The sequence below is a fragment of the Zootoca vivipara genome, chromosome 6 (genome assembly GCF_965207765.1).
Source record: "Zootoca vivipara chromosome 6, rZooViv2.hap1.1, whole genome shotgun sequence".
In the NCBI taxonomy this organism is placed as follows: domain Eukaryota; kingdom Metazoa; phylum Chordata; class Lepidosauria; order Squamata; family Lacertidae; genus Zootoca; species Zootoca vivipara.
The window spans coordinates 95,137,983-95,154,729 of NC_142589.1; the positions used below are offsets into that span (position 1 = coordinate 95,137,983).

The 16,747-nt window shown below is 46.4% G+C and overlaps 2 protein-coding genes across 3 annotated transcripts; one reads left to right on the plus strand and one right to left on the minus strand.

Annotated features, from left to right (window-relative positions):
• The first annotated feature begins 881 nt into the window (after positions 1-881).
• LOC118087749 (uncharacterized) lies at positions 882-9,186 on the plus strand. Its single transcript, XM_060275289.2, has 4 exons — positions 882-1,471; positions 3,964-4,039; positions 5,272-5,338; positions 7,546-9,186. Exons 1-4 carry the CDS (start codon positions 917-919, stop codon positions 7,733-7,735), a joined length of 888 nt encoding a protein of 295 aa, XP_060131272.2. The 5' UTR covers positions 882-916; the 3' UTR covers positions 7,736-9,186.
• A 680-nt stretch (positions 9,187-9,866) lies between these two features.
• LOC132592259 (uncharacterized) lies at positions 9,867-16,658 on the minus strand. 2 transcript variants are annotated; one of them, XR_009557704.2, is made up of 5 exons: positions 16,165-16,658; positions 14,208-14,304; positions 13,057-13,105; positions 11,204-11,385; positions 9,867-10,034 (listed from the first exon to the last, which is right to left on the minus strand). XR_009557704.2 is itself a non-coding variant. In XM_060275288.2 (4 exons), exons 1-4 carry the CDS (start codon positions 16,609-16,611, stop codon positions 11,256-11,258), a joined length of 723 nt encoding a protein of 240 aa, XP_060131271.2. In that variant the 5' UTR covers positions 16,612-16,657; the 3' UTR covers positions 9,867-11,255. The 2 variants fall into 2 exon arrangements, 1 of the variants encoding a protein (XP_060131271.2); XM_060275288.2 differs by having other exon boundaries at positions 9,867-11,385; positions 16,165-16,657.
• Between the last annotated feature and the right edge of the window lie 89 nt (positions 16,659-16,747).

The window sequence follows — 16,747 nt, forward strand, 5'->3', positions numbered from 1 at the left end:
AATTTTCGGTTTACTAATGCCACGGACCCATCTGGAACGCATCAATTCATTTTCCATTACTTTCAATGGGAACGTTCGCTTCAGTTTATGAATGCTTCGGTTTATGAACAGACTTCCGGAACCAATTACACCCATGCTTCGGGTTAAGTACGCTTCAGGTTGAGTACTCCGCGGACCCGTCTGGAACGGATTAATCCACTCTCCATTACTTTCAATGGGAAAATTCGCTTCAGTTTATGAACGCTTCAGTTTAAGTACTCCGTGGACCGTCTGGAACAGATTAATCCACTTTCCATTACTTTCAATGGGAACGTTCGCTTCAGTATATGAACGCTTCCGTTTATGAACAGACTTCCGGAACCAATTGTGTTCATAAACCGAGGTACCACTGTACAAGTGGTACAAGAATCTGTTTAGCTGAGCACACTCTCAATATGCGTAAGAGATTCAGGAACTAAGTATTGACCATCACCAAGGAACGGGCAGGCTACCCAGAAAAGGCAATTGATAAGGTATGATCAGATATCCTGGCAGACAGGAGAGAAGCAACACGCTCCCATTTCTGCTGGGGACCACCTCTTTCTGTGATGCATGTATGATGTTTTGGGGGTGGTCTTGAGCTACAGGGGAGGCACTTTCAAAAGTCTATATACTGTAAGAGCTTGGACACCATTGTTCTGGGTTCCTCTCCTCCCTCCCTCCCTGCGTGGGGTGAGCGGGGGACCCTGTTGCAACAGTTTAATAAAGACCAGGCTTCCTAGCTGCTTTGGTTGGCCTCTGCTACTTTCTTCTACCAACAGAGAACTGTATACATCAGGGATAAAGGAGCAGTTTTTTTCTTAACACGGTGCTTGCCAAAAAAAAGTTCAGTGGCCTGGTTCAGTTTCGATTCCTCTTGGTTGCTGGGTTCCTGGAAATGGAGAGAGGAGGGAGCAGCCCTGATCTTGTTGCCAGAGGGAGCCAGGAGGAATCTCTCTCATTGAGGAATCGAGTCGAAAGCTCTGTGTCCCAGCTTGCCTTCTTCCCCATGGATAAACTGCAGCGGGACATGCAAAGATACCTGAAAGATCTGAAGGAGGGGATCAAGGGGCTTCTGGTCACCAAGCCATGGAAGAAGACCCATTTTTTGTGTGCAGTTGTCATCGTCCTCCAAATTATTCTGTGGATCGTTATGTTCCTTTCGGAACAACCGCAAGCAGATTTGAAGCGGGACATCGAATGCGACCGAGCCCAACTGCTGGCCGAGGTGGCATCTCTCAAGAAACAACTGGGAGCCATGGAAAAGGAGGTGGAGAAAGAGAAAAGGGAGAGAGACAGGCAACTGGCTGCTCAAAACCAGATCCTCAGGAAGACCAAGTTGGCTTTGGAGAAAGCGACTAAGGGCAGCGATGTTCTACAGGCCGACCTGGCGGCTGCCAACCAGAACCTCAGCGAGACGGAACAGCGCTGGAAGTCCTGCCAAGCACAACTGGTAAAAATAAGGGATCTTCGAAGCTGGAAGGGGCTCCTATAAGAATAATAATAACAATAATTTATTATTTATACCCCGCCCATCTGGCCGGGTTTCCCCAGACACTCTGGGTGGCTCCCAATAGAATATTAAAAACATGATAAAACATCAAACATTGAAAACTTCCCTAAACAGGGCTGCCTTCAGATGTCTTCCAAAAGTCAGGTAGTTGTTTATTTCCTTGAGATCTGATGGGAGGGCGTTCCACAGGGCGGGCGCCACCACCGAGAAGACCCTCTGCATGGTTCCCTGTAACCTCACTTCTCATAGGGAGGGAATCGCCAGAAGGCCCTTGGAGATGGACCCTGGTGTTCGGGGTGGAGACGCTCCTTCAGGGATACAGGGCTGAGACTGTTTAGGGCTTTAAAGGTCAGCACCAACCCTTTGATTTGTGCTCGGAAACTTCCTGGGAGCCAATGTAGGTCTTTCAGGACTAGTGTTATGTGGTCTTGGCGGCCGCTCCCAGTCACCAGTCTAGCTGCCACATTCTGGATTACTTGCAGTTTCTGGGTCACCTTCAAAGGTAGCCCCACGGAGAGTGCATGGCAGTAGTCCAAGCAGGAGATAACCAGAACATGGACCACTCTGGCCAGACAGTCTGCGGGCAGGGAGGGTCTCATCCTGCGTACCAAATGGAGCTGATAGACAGCTGCCCTGGACACAGAAGTGACTTGCACCTCCATGGACAGCGGTGAGTCCAAAATGACTCCCAGGCTGCGCACCTGGTCCTTCAGGGGCACAGTTTCCCCATTCAGGAGCAGGGAGTCCCCCACACCCACCTGCCCCCTGTCCCCCCAAAACAGTCCTTCTGTCTTGTCAGGATTCAACCTAGGTGTTATTTAGCCCAACCCGCTGCAATTTAGGGAGAAACAGCTAGGGAGAAAAGCTGGGAATCCTGGGACAGAAAGACTGATATCATAACTGATAGGGATGGTTATGCTGAAGTCCCTCTGAATGCAGTGCATAGTTAAACTGTGGAACTCACTGCCACAGGATGCTAGGTGGCTCTCCTTTGGCCTGGTCCAATCAGGCTTTTATTACATTCCTTTAATGGATATCATTGATATTGTATATGGAGAGTCTAACTTACGAGGGGTCACGTGATTCACCTCGTATCTGCATAAAAATAAAAACAAAAACATGCTGGCCTCTTTCTGATTTTCTCTCCCCTCTCCCCCCTCTGATCTGCACTTCAGGTGCCAAGCAACACTCTCTGTTCCCTGTTCATTACAACAGGGAATCTAAAGGCAGCTATTACCTTTTAACCTGCTCTTGGAAAAAACGGATGAAGTTTGCAGGCAAAGGAGCCCACCTGCAGAGTAGATGGGCTAATTGCCGAAAAATAGGTCCAGGGGCTTTTTGCGGGAGAAATAAAAGGGATTCTCTACAATCTGTCATGAGCTGGGCAGAAGGGGCTTTAATATTACTAATATTATTATTAGTACTAGCTGGCCCTGCACGCGTTGCTGTGCGTTAGTCTGTGAAATGGAGGGTAATAGCCCCCCTTTAGATACCCCTGAGCCTCAGAGTCCCCCTGAGTTGAGGCGAGATACTGTGGAGAGGGCAGATTTCATCCCTGTGTTCCCCCCCCTGTTCTGACCCATTACATATCCCTGCCCTCTATTCGCCCCCCCCCCACACCTCCACTTGGCCTAGTCTGGAAAGCGGCCTAGTCTGCAAAGCCGAGGGGAGATATTGTGGAGAGGGCAGGTTTCCTCCCTGTGTCTCCCCCCACCCTGTTCTGACCCATTACGTATCCCTGCCCTCTATTCAGCCCCCCCACCTCCACTTGGCCTAGTCTGGGAAGCGGCCTAGTCTGTCTGATAATGGCCGCCTGTGTGGTTTCAGTTGCTTGGTTGATGATGTCATTTGGTTTGTGGGTGTGGCTTAGATTTCACAGGAAGGGAGGGGGTGGAGGAGGGTACTACGCCACTTGAGGGCGCTGTTTGACTTGGTGGAAAACCAGGTCTACACCTGCCCAGGTGTGTGATTTGAGGGATTTTTGCCCCCAATAACGCTCGGGGAGTGGCCTGGATCGTTGTGTCAACATTTCAGGACGATCGGTCGAGTGGTTATGGAGAAAAGTGTAGAATGCAGTTTCACGATTTTTACATTTATATATATATAGATTAGTAATAGTATTAGTATTAGTAGTATATTGCCTGAAACCCACCGGTATAGAGGTGGCCCGATGTAGGGTTGCCATATTTTAAAAAGTGAAAATCCAGAGGTTTTTTGGGTGGGGACGATGACGGCACTTTTTGAGCTTTTTTTTGGCAAATTCGCCTTAAAAAAAACAAAAACCACTTATTATTATTTTAATTCACATAAAAAGGGGGGAGGGAAGTGTCTTTGCCATACATCCGGGCTTCCCCAAACATTTTGACATGAACCAGAAATCTGCCCCCCCCCCCCCGGCTCGATTTTCAATGTATTTTTTTTTCCTGCTATAGGACAGCACAAAAGGAAAAGCGACGTCTCTGGAGAAGGAAAGGAACAATCTACAGCAGGAGAACCAGAGGCTCCGAGGTGAGAGACGAGCAGAGAGATGGCGTCGTGGTGATGGCTGAGCACCACAATGCTTTGGGTTGTCCCTAACCCATAATAAGTCCAGCTCCCTCCCTCCCACTGAATGGCCCGATCCGATGCCTCACTGCAAAGCCCCCCCCCCCCTGAGTGAGAAGGCAAAGATGTGCAAAGGAAGCCATGTTTCAGCCAGGCAAAAACCAGAGGTTTCCACACCTGTCCCAGTTCATTATATTTACTTACCGTACTTTTTTTTAAAATAATAATAATACAGTATTTCTATGACGCTAGTTTATAAAGAAAATATCAACTCTTTCTTTCTTTCTTTCTCTCTCTCTCTCTCTCTCTCTCTCTCTCTCTCTCTCTCTCTCTCTCTTTCTGTCTTTCTTTCTGTCTGTCTCTCTCTCTCTCTCTCTTTCCCTTCCTTCCTTCCTTCCTTCCTTCCTTCCTTCCTTCCTTCCTTCCTTCCTCCCTCCCTCCCTCCCTCCCTCCCTCCTTCCTTCCTTCCTTCCTCTCTCTCTCTCTCTCTCTCTCTCTCTCTTTCTTTCTTTCTTTCTTTCTTTCTTTCTTTCTTTCTTTCTTTCTTTCTTTCTTTCTGTCTCTCTCTCTCTCTCCCTCCCTCCCTCCCTCCCTCCCTTCTCTTCTCTTCTCTTCTCTCTCTCTTCTCTACCCCTCTCTCTCTTTCCCTCCCTCCCTCCCCCCCTCTCTCCATAAGATAAACTCATGAATCAGAGGAATATTGTGGGGAAACGTATTCTTCATAGGCTGCACCGTGAAGAACACGTTTGGCTCCTTTGCAAACGGCAAAAAATCTGGAAAGCTTGATAAATAAACCCGTTTTGCAACGGGGTGGGATTGAATAATTTCGATTGCATCTTTGGTCCCCTGGGCCTAAGGTGTTCTGGGTTTTGTCAATTCATACAAGGACCTTAATGCTTCCAATGAGGCAAAAGCAGAGTGTGAATTGTGGAACTGTAGAGTACGAAGGAGCACCCCAGGGGTCATCTAGCCCAACCCATTGCAATGCAGGGATCTCGGCCAAAAGAGCCGTGACCGATGGCCTAGGGAGAGTTCCAGACAAAGAGTCCACAGGGGCCGCAGTTCTCCCACAGGCCTGGAATCCTCCATTCCTGGCCTCGGGATCATGTGGGGAGAGAGGGAGATTTCCAAAAGGCATCTGTCCAGGTGGAATCGGCGGTGGGAAATCTGAAGAGCGTTTGTTTTCTTTTTCAAAGGGACAATTGATGACCTTAGGAAGCAGCTCTCCAGTCGAGAAAGAGATTTGGAGAATGTCCAGCAATGGTAAGAGCGTCTGGGGTGAGTTCATATTTGTTTTTGCATTTTCTAGTGGGGCGGGTCGAAGTTTCGTACAATCCAGCCAGGGCCGGATTGAGGTTTGATGAGGCCCTCAGCACCTGAAGGTGATGGCTCCCTTTATAGGTCCAGCTGTCCTTCGTCAACAACAAATTGTCACTGTCTTATTTGTTGAATATATGCTATGTGGTCATTTATGGACCTCATAGGTCTCTAAAGCCATTTTTACATAACAAAATATGTATTTTACCAGTGATATTTTAGGGAGCAGGCTAGCAGGCGGAGCCCGTGACTTACATCATAGGAGCCTACACAACACAAAAACACGGTTTCTGTATGTAGGTTTTATTTTAATTCTTTTTTTATCTTAGATTTTGGAAATGGACATCCAGTTTTTTTCCCTTTACATTTTTTGGGGGGGAGGGCCAAGAGAGGGAGGCCCTAAGCTAGAGCTTGTTTAGCTTATATGTAAATTGGGCACTGAATCCAGCACACCGAAACCCTAAAAAGAGTACAGTGGTCCCTTGGTTCTCAAACGCCTTGGTACTCAAACAACTTGGAACCCAAACACTGCGAACCCGGAAGTAAGTGTTCCGGTTTGTGAACTTTTTTTGGAAGCCGAATGTGCTCCGTTTTGAGTGTTACGCTCAGATCTGTCTGTTTTTCTATTTATTTTGCGTTTTTGTTTTTGCGGCTCTTTTTTGTTTTGTTTTTGTGACTGTGTGGAACTCAGTTCAGCTACTGATGGATTGAACTTCCTGACAGTAAGAGCTGTTCGGCAGTGGGATTTGCTGCCAAGGAGTGTGGTGGAGTCTCCTTCTTTGGAGGTCTTTAAGCAGAGGCTTGACAGGCATATGTCAAGAATGCTTTGATGGTGTTTCCTGCTTGGCAGGGGGTTGGACTGGATGGCCCTTGTGGTCTCTTCCAACTCTAGGATTCTATGATTCTATGACTGTCATCAGGGCTCCAACTTAAAAAGATGAATTTTAACAAGGAGAAATGTAAAGTGCTACACTTGGGCAAAAAAAATGAAAGGCACAAATACAGGATGGGTGACACCTGGCTTGAGAGCAGTACATGTGAAAAGGATCTAGGAGTCTTGGTAGACCACAAACTTGACATGAGTCAACAGTGTGATGCAGCAGCTAAAAAAGCCAATGCGATTCTGGGCTGCATCAATAGGAGTATAGCATCTAGATCTAGGGAAGTAATAGTACCACTGTATTCTGCTCTGGTCAGACCTCACCTGGAGTACTGTGTCCAGTTCTGGGCACCACAGTTCAAGAAGGATCCTGACAAGCTGGAACGTGTCCAGAGGAGGGCAACCAAAATGGTCAAAGGCCTGGAAACAATGCCTTAGGGAGCTGGGCATGTTTAGCCTGGAGAAGAGAAGGTTGAGGGGTGATATGATAGCCATGTTCAAATATATAAAAGGATGTCATATAGAGGAGGGTGAAAGGTTGTTCTCTGCTGCTCCATCCAGAGAAGCGGACACGGAGCAATGGATTCAAACTACAAGAAAGAAGATTCCACCTAAACATTAGGAAGACCTTCCTGACAGTAAGAGCTGTTTGGCAGTGGAATTTGCTGCCAAGGATTGTGGTGGAGTCTCCTTCATTGGGGGTCTTTAAGCAGAGGCTTGACAGCCATATGTCAAGAATGCTTTGATGGTGTTTCCTGCTTGGCAGGGGGTTGGAGTGGATGGCCCTTGTGGTCTCTTCCAACTCTACGATTCTATGATTCTAGGAAGAGAGCTCCTGGACATCATAACTGGCATTTCAAAGCGTTTCAAAGCAATGATCTCTGGGTTTTTGCAGGCAGGATTATGGGTATAATTGCTTCTAATCACTATACTGTACCTAATGGAATAATGATGGCAAATCTCGTTTAGTTTAATTTTTAGAATATATTTTAAATTGTATTCTTGATTGATTTCATGTTTTTAATATGCTGTGCTGGTCGTTGACCGTAATAAATAAACTCTTTCTAAGTGCCCACGATTGCAGTGTGACCCTACAAACCTCGACAGCGTCGCCCTCATCATTTTAATTATCCCATTGACTTTAAATGTTTTATATTTTGATGCCAATTAAAGTACTTGATTTGATTTGATTTGATTTAGGACTGCATCACCCCAGAGGTACCCCGATTGACCCAATATTTTTCCCGGTTCATCAACCCCTTTGTCTCTCCAGGTTCCAAAACCAGGCGGCTAAGAAACAGCAGAATCACCAGCTGCAGAATGTCGGCGTTGACATGACCGAGATAGCTGCTGGGTTTTTCCTCCTCCTCCTCCTCCTCCTCCTCTTCCTCCTCCTAGCCTGCATTTCTGCCTGTGTCAGTGAAGTGAAGTTGCTATGGCAGAGATGGATATTTGAAGCGTAAAAAGTGACTTCTTTGGGAAACCAAGCATGATCCAGTCCCCTCAAATAAAAAAAAAAAGTGCAAAGCTTTGTTTGCAGAACTCTTCAGAAAGTAGAACATAAACATCAGAGATGCATGCAAAAAAAATATCTTGCGCTGCCCGGTGCAGGCTCTGCATCTTAGATATAAAAGATGTCTCCAAAAAGAAAAACCCAACGGTTCTGCTGTTACAGTCAGAGAAAAGCCAGCAATCTGCCACGAGGCACCGAGGTTGCAGGTCCGATCTCCGTAGGTGAAAGCTGCGTATTCCTGCTTTGCGGGGGTTGCACTGAATTACCCTCAGGGCCCCTTCCAAGCTACAGAGAACCAGAGTTAGGGTTAGGGTTAGAAGTAGGGCTCGGTTTAGGGTTAGGGTTGAGTTGGGTTAGGGCTGTGTTAGGGTAAGCGTTAGCATTAAATTCAGGGTCAGGGTCAGGGTTAGGGTTAGTGATAAGGTTAGGGTTAGGGTTAGGGTTAAGTGTTAGGGTTGGGTTGGGTGAATGCAGCCCAATTGCCTTCTAAATCTGGCCCACAGAGAGTCCGAGAATCATCGTGTTTTTACATGAGTAGAATGTGCCCTTTTATTTAAAATGCACCTCTGGGTTATTTGTGGGGCATAGGAATTCGTTCATTCCCCCCCCCCACACACACACAAGGTCTGAGGGACAGTGGACTGGTCCCTTGCTGGAAAAGTTTGTTGACCCCTGGGTTAGAGTTAAGGTTAAGGTTAGGGTCATGTTTAGGGTTCTGTTAGCGTTAGGGTGCCGCTGTGGTCTAAACCACAGAGCCTAGGGCTTGTTGATCAGAAGGTCGGCGGTTCGAATCCCTACGACGGGGTGAGCTCCTGTTGCTTGGTCCCTGCTCCTGCCAACCTAGCAGTTCGAAAGCACATCAAAGTGCAAGCAGATAAATAGGTACCGCTCTGGCGGGAAGGTAAACAGCGTTTCTGTGTGCTGATCTGGTTTCGTCAGAAGAGGCTTAGTCATGCTGGCCACACGACCCGGAAGCTGTCTGCGGACAAACGCTGGCTCCCTTGGCCTGTAGAGCGAGATGAGCGCTGCAACCCCAGAGTCGTCTGTGACTGGACCTAACGGTCAGGGCTACCTTTACCTTTAGCGTTAGGGTTAGGGTTGGGTTAGGGTTAGGGCCTTCTCGGTAGTGGCGCCCACGCTATGGAATGCCCTCCCATCCGATGTCAAGGAGATGAGTAACTCGACAACTTTTTGAAGACATCTAAAGGCATCAGGATTTTTTTTAAATGTTGGAAGCAGCCCAGTGGGGCTGGGGAGACCCAGTCAGGTGAGAGGGGTACAATTATTATTCTTAGTACTAATATTATTGTTATTGTTTATTATCTCTAGGAATCTAATTCAATGCACTAGTTCCTATCCTTTCTCGTGGCACTGAAAAAATAAATAAACATCTTGTTTGCACCTCGCTATCTGTGTCCTTATATATGCCAAATGCAAACTAGGAGCTATACTGTCTAAAACATTCGCTGGAGAAGCAGAAATCCCAAAGGAAGAACGGATACAATAGCTTACCGAATATGCAGAAGTGATGAAACTTACCGGAAGAATAAGGAATCAAGATAACAAACTTTTTTTTATGTAAAAGAATGGAAATGGTTTATTGAATATTTACAGATTAATTGTAAACCGGTGAAAACACTGGCAGGATTGTTGTAATAACCTGCAGTTTTATAAGAGTATATATTTAAGGTAGATGAATAAATGAGCAAATTAAGTTAATTAGGATATACAGAAAATATTAAAAATTAATTTAAGGAACTGCAGAAAGAGGGCGAAGGGAGTTGAGTTTTGAAACGGTTAAAATGATTGTAATGTGAGTGAAATGTATACATATGAAAACCATTTAAATATGTGTGTGTGTGTGTGTGTGTGTGTGTGTACACACACACACACACACACAGTATATATATATATATATATATATATATATATATATATATATATATATATCACTGCGGCCCCCAATTCTAATTTGGGTGAATCCATGAAGTCTTGCTTGACATCTCACTTACTGCGTAAGATAAGAGATCTCGAACTCCTCTCCCTGAAGCTTTGCTTCAATCCAAGAGTTCGTATTATCTGTTCATTGTTTTATTATATTTTTCTGCATGCCTTTATCCTTCTCCTTCGTTCCCGCCTCCCCTGCAAACGGTTCAAGCTGGTGTCGATAGTTCTCTGCAACACCCCCAGCTTTTCCTCCTCACAACAACCCTGCGAGGGAGATTATAGTTCGAGAGACTGTAACTGTCCTGTTGGAAGATACAGAGAGATTTTATTCCTGACGAAGGTAGTTTACTAGACTCTTCGACAGCTCAGTTGGTAGAACATAAGACTCTTATTCTTCCCTTGGTACCTCTTCACCCACTATACCCAATAAAATGGGTTTTTTGTGATATAATTTTTATTAGTTTCCACTTTTACCCCCATACCCATTACAAATAACCAAATAAATCAAAAAATGTTAACACAATCTACCAGACATATTACACCCTTCATATCATTAACAACCACCATTCTTTTCTTACAGACATGGAACACATTCTGCTTATTTACTTGTTGCATCTCTCTAAACATCGTATTGCCTTCCAAACCTCCTTAAGCATTTTATTGTTAAAAAAATTCCTTCAGTAGCACCTTCAAGACCAACTAAGTTTTTATTTTGGTGTGAGCTTTTGTGTGCATGCACACTTCTTCAGATTTTAACTGGCTTCTGGGTTTTTTTTAACAAAAATATTTTCAAATATTTTCTTTAACTCATCATATATCATTTCCCAGAAAGCCTTCACCTCTTTGCAAGGCCACCAGATGTGGTAGAAAATACCTTCCCTTTCTTTACATTTCCAACACTCATTGGTTCTCGTCTTGTACGTTTTAGCAAGTTTAGGTGGTGTTAAATACCATCTGTACATCATTTTTCCCCATCATGGTTTTCCCAGTAGTGATGTATGGAAGTGAGAGCTGGACCATGAAGAAGGCTGATCGCCAAAGAATGGATGCTTTTGAATTATGGTGCTGGAGGAGACTCTTGAGAGTCCCATGGACTGCAAGAAGATCAAACCTATCCATTCTGGAGGAAATCAGCCCTGGGTGCTCCCTGGAAGGGCAGATCCTGAAGCTGAGGCTCCAATACTTTGGCCACCTCATGAGAAGAGAAGACTCCCTGGAAAAGACCCTGATGTTGGGAAAGATGGAGGGCATTAGGAGAAGGGGACGACAGAGGACGAGATGGTTGGACAGTGTTCTCGAAGCTACGAACATGAGTTTGACCAAACTGCAGGAGGCAGTGCAAGACAGGAGTGCCTGGCGTGCTCTGGTCCATGGGGTCACGAAGAGTTGGACACGACTAAACAACAACAACAACATCATTTTCAGGCTAGGACCTAATAAGTTTGCTGTTATGTATTGATTGGCGATCTACCGATTTGAATGACAGCGGGCATCTCTGCCTCTTGATAGTGTTCTCCTGCTCCTCAAACCAGGAGTACCACGGCCATTGTGAGCCCGAGAGACGTTAGGTCGCCATAGGGAGGAATTCCACTGCTGGCTGGCAGCCTCCTTTGCTGCTGCTGAAGATGGGCGATGATTTCCTCCTGGTGTTTCCTGCCATGGAGAAAGGCAGAAGGCAAGAAATCAGCGCACGGAGAAAGCGCCGCGAGGCAGGCCTTTCCAAACAGTGTGTCGAATCAGTGCATCGACTGTGTCGCACAATACGTGCCCGATTCTCTCACAAGAGGTCCGTCTAACCTCCGGTTTGCTAGTACAGTGGTACCTTGGCTCTCAAATGCCTTGGTACTCAAACGCCTTGGTTTCCAAACGCCAAAAACCCGGAAGGAAGTGTTCTGGTTTTCGAACGTTTTTCAGAAGCCAGACATCCGATGTGGCTGTCGGCTATTGTTTCCAGGGCACCTGCACCAACCAGAAGCTGTGCCTTGGTTTCCGAACATTTCGGAAGTCAAATGGACTTCCAGAACGGATCAAGTTTGGCACTTTCGTTTTTGCTCTTTATTTTGCGTTTTTTGTTTTTGAGGCCTTTTCGGTTCATTTCTTTTTGTGACTGTGTGGAACCCAGTTCAGCTACTGATTGATTGATTGATTGTTTCTCCCGTGAAAATAGGGGACGTCCTCTTCCATCCCCTCCAACGTCTTTCCCGTGAAAATAGGGGCAACCTATTCCACCCCCTCCAACATTTCTCCCGTGAAAATAGGGACGTCCTATTTCATCCCCTCCAACGTTTCTCCCATGAAAATAGGGACGTCCAATTCCATCCCCTACAACGTTTCTCCCGTGAAAATAGGGATGTCCTATTCCATCCCTTCCAACATTTCTCCCACGGAAATAGGGACGTCCTATTCCATCCCCTCCAACATTTTTCCCGTGAAAATAGGGACGTCCTATTCCATCTCCTCCAACATTTCTCCCACGGAAATAGGGACGTCCTAGACCTATTCCATCCCCTCCAACATTTCTCCCCTGAAAATAGGGACGTCCTATTCCATCCCCTCCAACATTTCTCCCATGAAAATAGGGACGTCCTATTCCATCCCCTCCAATGTTTCTCCCCTGAAAATAGGGACGTCCTATTCCATCCCCTCCAACATTTCTCCCGTGAAAATAGGGACGTCCTATTCCATCCCCTCCAACATTTCTCCCATGAAAATAGGGACGTCCTATTCCGTCCCCTCCAACGTTTCTCCCGTGAAAATAGGGACGTCCTAATGGAAAAGAAAAGGGACCCAGGTGGCGCTGTGGGTTAAACACAGAGTCTAGGGCTTGCTGATCAGAAGGTCGGTGGTTCGAATGCCTGCAATGGGGTGAGCTCCTGTTGCTCGGTCCCAGCTCCTACCCACCTAGCAGTTCGAAAGCACATCAAAGTGCAAGTAGATAAATACGGACTGCTCCGGTGGGAAGGTAAACGGCGTTTCCGTGCGCTGCTCTGGTTCGCCAGAAGCAGCTTTGTCATGCTGGCCACATGACCCGGAAGCTGTCTGTGGACAAACACCGGCTCCCTCGGCCTATAGAGCAAGATGAGCGCCGCAACCCCAGAGTCGGACCTGATGGTCAGGGGCCCCTTTACCCTTTACCTTTAATGGAAAAGAAAGGACATTCTGGGATCAAATCAGAAATCAGGACAGCTTCTGTCAACCACGGACTGTCCCTGGAAAACGGGGACACTGGCCCTAACCTCACCAGAACAGAACCAGGTGCCTCATTGTTCACCAACCCACCCCTAACTGCCCCTTCCCCACAAGCTGGACGTGGGTCTCACTTACTTTACATCTTGCAGCATCTGTGTCCAGTTTTTCAGGAGCGCGACCTCATCTGGGAAATGGGGAAAAGAGGACTGTTTTCATCCCTCCAAAACACAAGGGCCTCGGTGGTAAAAACACCTGTTTGTCATGCCGAAGGCTTCGCCGTTTGAGTGGCGATGCCCATCAACTTTCAAATAACCTTCAAATATTTTATTGCGGGGCCGAAGGGACGTTGGCCCCTAGCAGCTGGCTCCCATGCCGGTGGTCAATGCCTCATTCCAGCTGTTCAAAAGCACTTGGGCGGGGGGGGGGGGAATGTTTAAGATAACTTTTGTTTAAAAAACCAGGGGCTTTTTTGTTAGGCATTATAGGTGCGGAACTACCAAAATAAAATAAAAAAGCGATTTATTTACGCAGCGACAGCAACAAGGATGTTCTTAGCATCCAGAGATTGGGGGGGGGGGGAGTACCGACCAGAGATAAGTGGCAGACCAAGCTGATGGAATATGCAGAAATGGCGAGACTGACGGGAAAGATCAGAAACCAGGAAGACCAAGCATTTTTAAAAGACTGGAATAACTTTCTAACGTATTTGAGAGACCACTGTAAACAGATGAAATCACTGGCAGGAATACGACGAGGCTTGTAAAGTAACATGGGTTTTGGATACTATGATTGTAGAACAGATAGATTACAGTAAAAGATGCAGGAATGGAACCCAGGGAGGGAGGGAAGGAGGTTTGAAAGAACCCCCTTTTTAAGGTGTGAAAATGTTATGTTTATAGTGTATAACTTTTATGTAAAACTGACGATAGATAGATAGATAGATAGATAGATAGATAGATAGATAGATAGATAGATAGATAGATGATATTGATAGATAGATGATAGATCGGTAGGTAGGTAAGCAGGTAGGTAGGTAGGTAGGCAGATGATAGGTTGATAGAGATAGCACTTGGGGAGGTTGCCGAGTAGAGCAGGTGAGGGGTGTGGCTTAGGAAAGGGGTGTGGCCTGGGGAAAGGCCCCCCAAGGGCCACGTGGAAAGGACTGGGGGGCACGAAGCCTGAGATCCCAGTTCTGCACTCCGCTCCTCGTTCCCCCCCCCACCAGCCCCTCATCACCCCCTTCTCCTAGGATCTTCACGAACCTTTTGGACACCCTCAAATCTCACCTTCCAGGCCTTTAATTTTGAATTCCTTCAGGCGCAAGTGGGTCTTGATCTGGGTCATTTCGGAGCTCAGGCTGGAGGTGTTGGCTTCTAGAGCTCTCTGCAAGACATCAACAAGGATGAGGGAAAAAAAGGATTTCCTTTCGCTTTTAATTTGCATACCGCTCTTCTATATTACAAGGCACAAGAAAGTCAATAGCAAATGAGAGATAAAATAGGTGGGAACCAGGAGAGGATTCAGCTTCCCGAAAGATATTTACCTAGCACCTTTACTGCAAACGTCTTTTAAAATAACAACAACAACAACAACAACAACAACAATAATAATAAATGCTTTGGAATGGCCTCCAATAGCTCACATGGAAGAGGGAGCGAGCTTGTTTTCTCCTGCTCCGGAGGGTAGGACTCGAACCCATGGCTCCAAGCGACAAGGAAGGAGATTCCAACTCAACATCAGGAAGAACTTTCTGGTGGTTAGAGCCGTTCAGCCATTGGGTGGGAGGTGGCGGACTCTCCTTCCTTGGAGGCTTTTAAGCAGAGGTTGGGTGGCCATCTGTCATGGATGCTTAGCCGAGATTCCACCATTGGCAGGGGGTTGGACTGGATGACCCTTGGGGGGGCCCCACCCAACTCTACGATTCTATGGTTTAAGACGCAGTGTTTTCCGTACAACAAGAACGGGGCACTCATCCTTAATTAAATCGTTTAAAGCTAACTGTAAAATCACACGTGGAGAATGAAAATACTAGCATAAAATGCCTTTAAAAAGTCTCTCCCCCCCCCCCAGTGCCGGAAATTCAACAGGAAGAGGGCCTGTTTGAACTCCCTCCAGGCTGAGATCAGAAACACACGCACCCTTCCTGTTGAACTTCCAACAAACATTCTCTCTGCGTGTGTTTTAATTCCCAGATTTATGCTTAATTTTAACTGATTCTGCCACGCCAGACCCTCCAAGTATCCCAGGGACACTCCCTGATTCAGTGAATTCTGATTTGATCCCTGAATGTCCCACTTCCCCTTAGGACAGCTGTATTTTCATCGGAGAAATGTTGGAGGGGATGGAGTTATCTGACCCCTGAGCCGCCTGAAGGCAGCCCTGTATAGGGAAGATTTTTTTAAAAAATGTTTATTGTTTTATTATTTTTCAAGCGAAATTACCCACCCCACCCCACTCCCCATTCCAAACCAGATTTATTATCCCAATTGACAGGCGTTCAGGTGCTTGCGAGTCAAAAAAACAGCCATGGAAATAGCTCAACATGACGGGCGCTTCGAGCGGTTCCCCGAAATCCAACTGAAAACACAATTATGGGGCAGTATATAACTTCATTGAAGAAGAAGAAGAAGAAGAAGAAGAAGAAGAAGAAGAAGAAGAAGAAGAAGAAGAAGAAGAAGAGGAAGAGGAAGAGGAAGAAGAAGAAGAAGAAGAAGAAGAAGAAGAAGAAGAAGAAGAAGAAGAAGAAGAAGAAGAAGAAGTAGTTAAGGTAGAACTTAATGTTTTTAATGTTTAATGCTGTATTGTGTTTTTAATATTCGGTTGGAAGCCGCCCAGACTGGCTGGCGAAACCCAGCCAGATGGACGGGTTATAAATAATAAATTATCATTATCATCATCATCATCATCATCATCATTATTATTATTATTATTATTAAGATTTGCTCCTTGCAAACTTCCAGGACCCTGCAAAGTTTGAGAATCAACCACATTTGCAAGGTGGGGTTGGATAATTCCGCGTATATTTTCCACGTCTTGCAGATATTTTAGCAACAAAGAGTTTATACAAAACAAATGGCCATTGTCTTTGGCTTCCCTCTGCCCCCCCCCCTATTTTGTATCTTCTTGTGACTGCGTATCGAATTCCGGCCTGTTTACAAATTTATCCGTTACATTTTCTTCCAGTTCCCTTTCTCCCCTGCGTGTTTTTACATCCATCCTGCGGGTGATTTTATTTGCGCTTACCGTGTGGTTCTGGCACAACTCCCAGCGCTTTACCGCGGCTTGCAGGGTCTGGTTCACTCTGCCCAGGGAGGCCAAACTGCTGCTGTTGCTGCTGCTGCCCTCTCCCCTGTTCTCTGTCTCCGTTGCCCTTTCGTGGTGCGCAGCAAAATGAGCCAGTCCGGCCAACAAGATGAGGATGGCGGAAAACTCCATCGCCGCCACGGCTACCCAGAGTTTCCGATTCCCCCAACGGAGACTGGGAGAGCTTTCCTTCTCTTCCATGGTTTGGGGTGGGTGCAAAGAGGGGCACCCCAAAATCCAATAAGCGGTTTGGAGGGTCTTCCCACCCTTCTCCAAGCCCCCAGGGAGTTGGAACAGAGGGTACCCAAAAAGGCCAGGGAAAGAGCTCACCAGTTCCCAAAGTTGCGCACGGATAAACAGGTCATTCTCCAGAGAGGAGCTCCTCATCCAACTGAAATTGGAAGAGATTCTGCTTCCCGCTGAGCAAATCTGAAAGGAAGAGGAAGAGCAGGAGAGGGGGAACCAGGAGGCAGGTCTAAAGAAGAGCAGCCTTCCTGGAGCTTCATGCAACACATTATTATTA

Bases quoted from the DNA above. Each gene is read 5' to 3' on its own strand.
- LOC118087749 (XM_060275289.2), top strand. From the start codon at position 917: ATGGAGAGAGGAGGGAGCAGCCCTGATCTTGTTGCCAGAGGGAGCCAG. The intron at 1,472-3,963 runs GTAAAAATAAGG...TTCCTGCTATAG, and splicing joins AGTCCTGCCAAGCACAACTG to GACAGCACAAAAGGAAAAGC. The intron at 5,339-7,545 runs GTAAGAGCGTCT...TTGTCTCTCCAG, and splicing joins TTGGAGAATGTCCAGCAATG to GTTCCAAAACCAGGCGGCTA.
- LOC132592259 (XM_060275288.2), bottom strand. From the start codon at position 16,611: ATGAGGAGCTCCTCTCTGGAGAATGACCTGTTTATCCGTGCGCAACTT. The intron at 14,305-16,164 runs GTAAGCGCAAAT...GATGTCTTGCAG, and splicing joins AGTTGTGCCAGAACCACACG to AGAGCTCTAGAAGCCAACAC. The intron at 11,386-13,056 runs GTAAGTGAGACC...TCTCCATGGCAG, and splicing joins CAGATGCTGCAAGATGTAAA to GAAACACCAGGAGGAAATCA.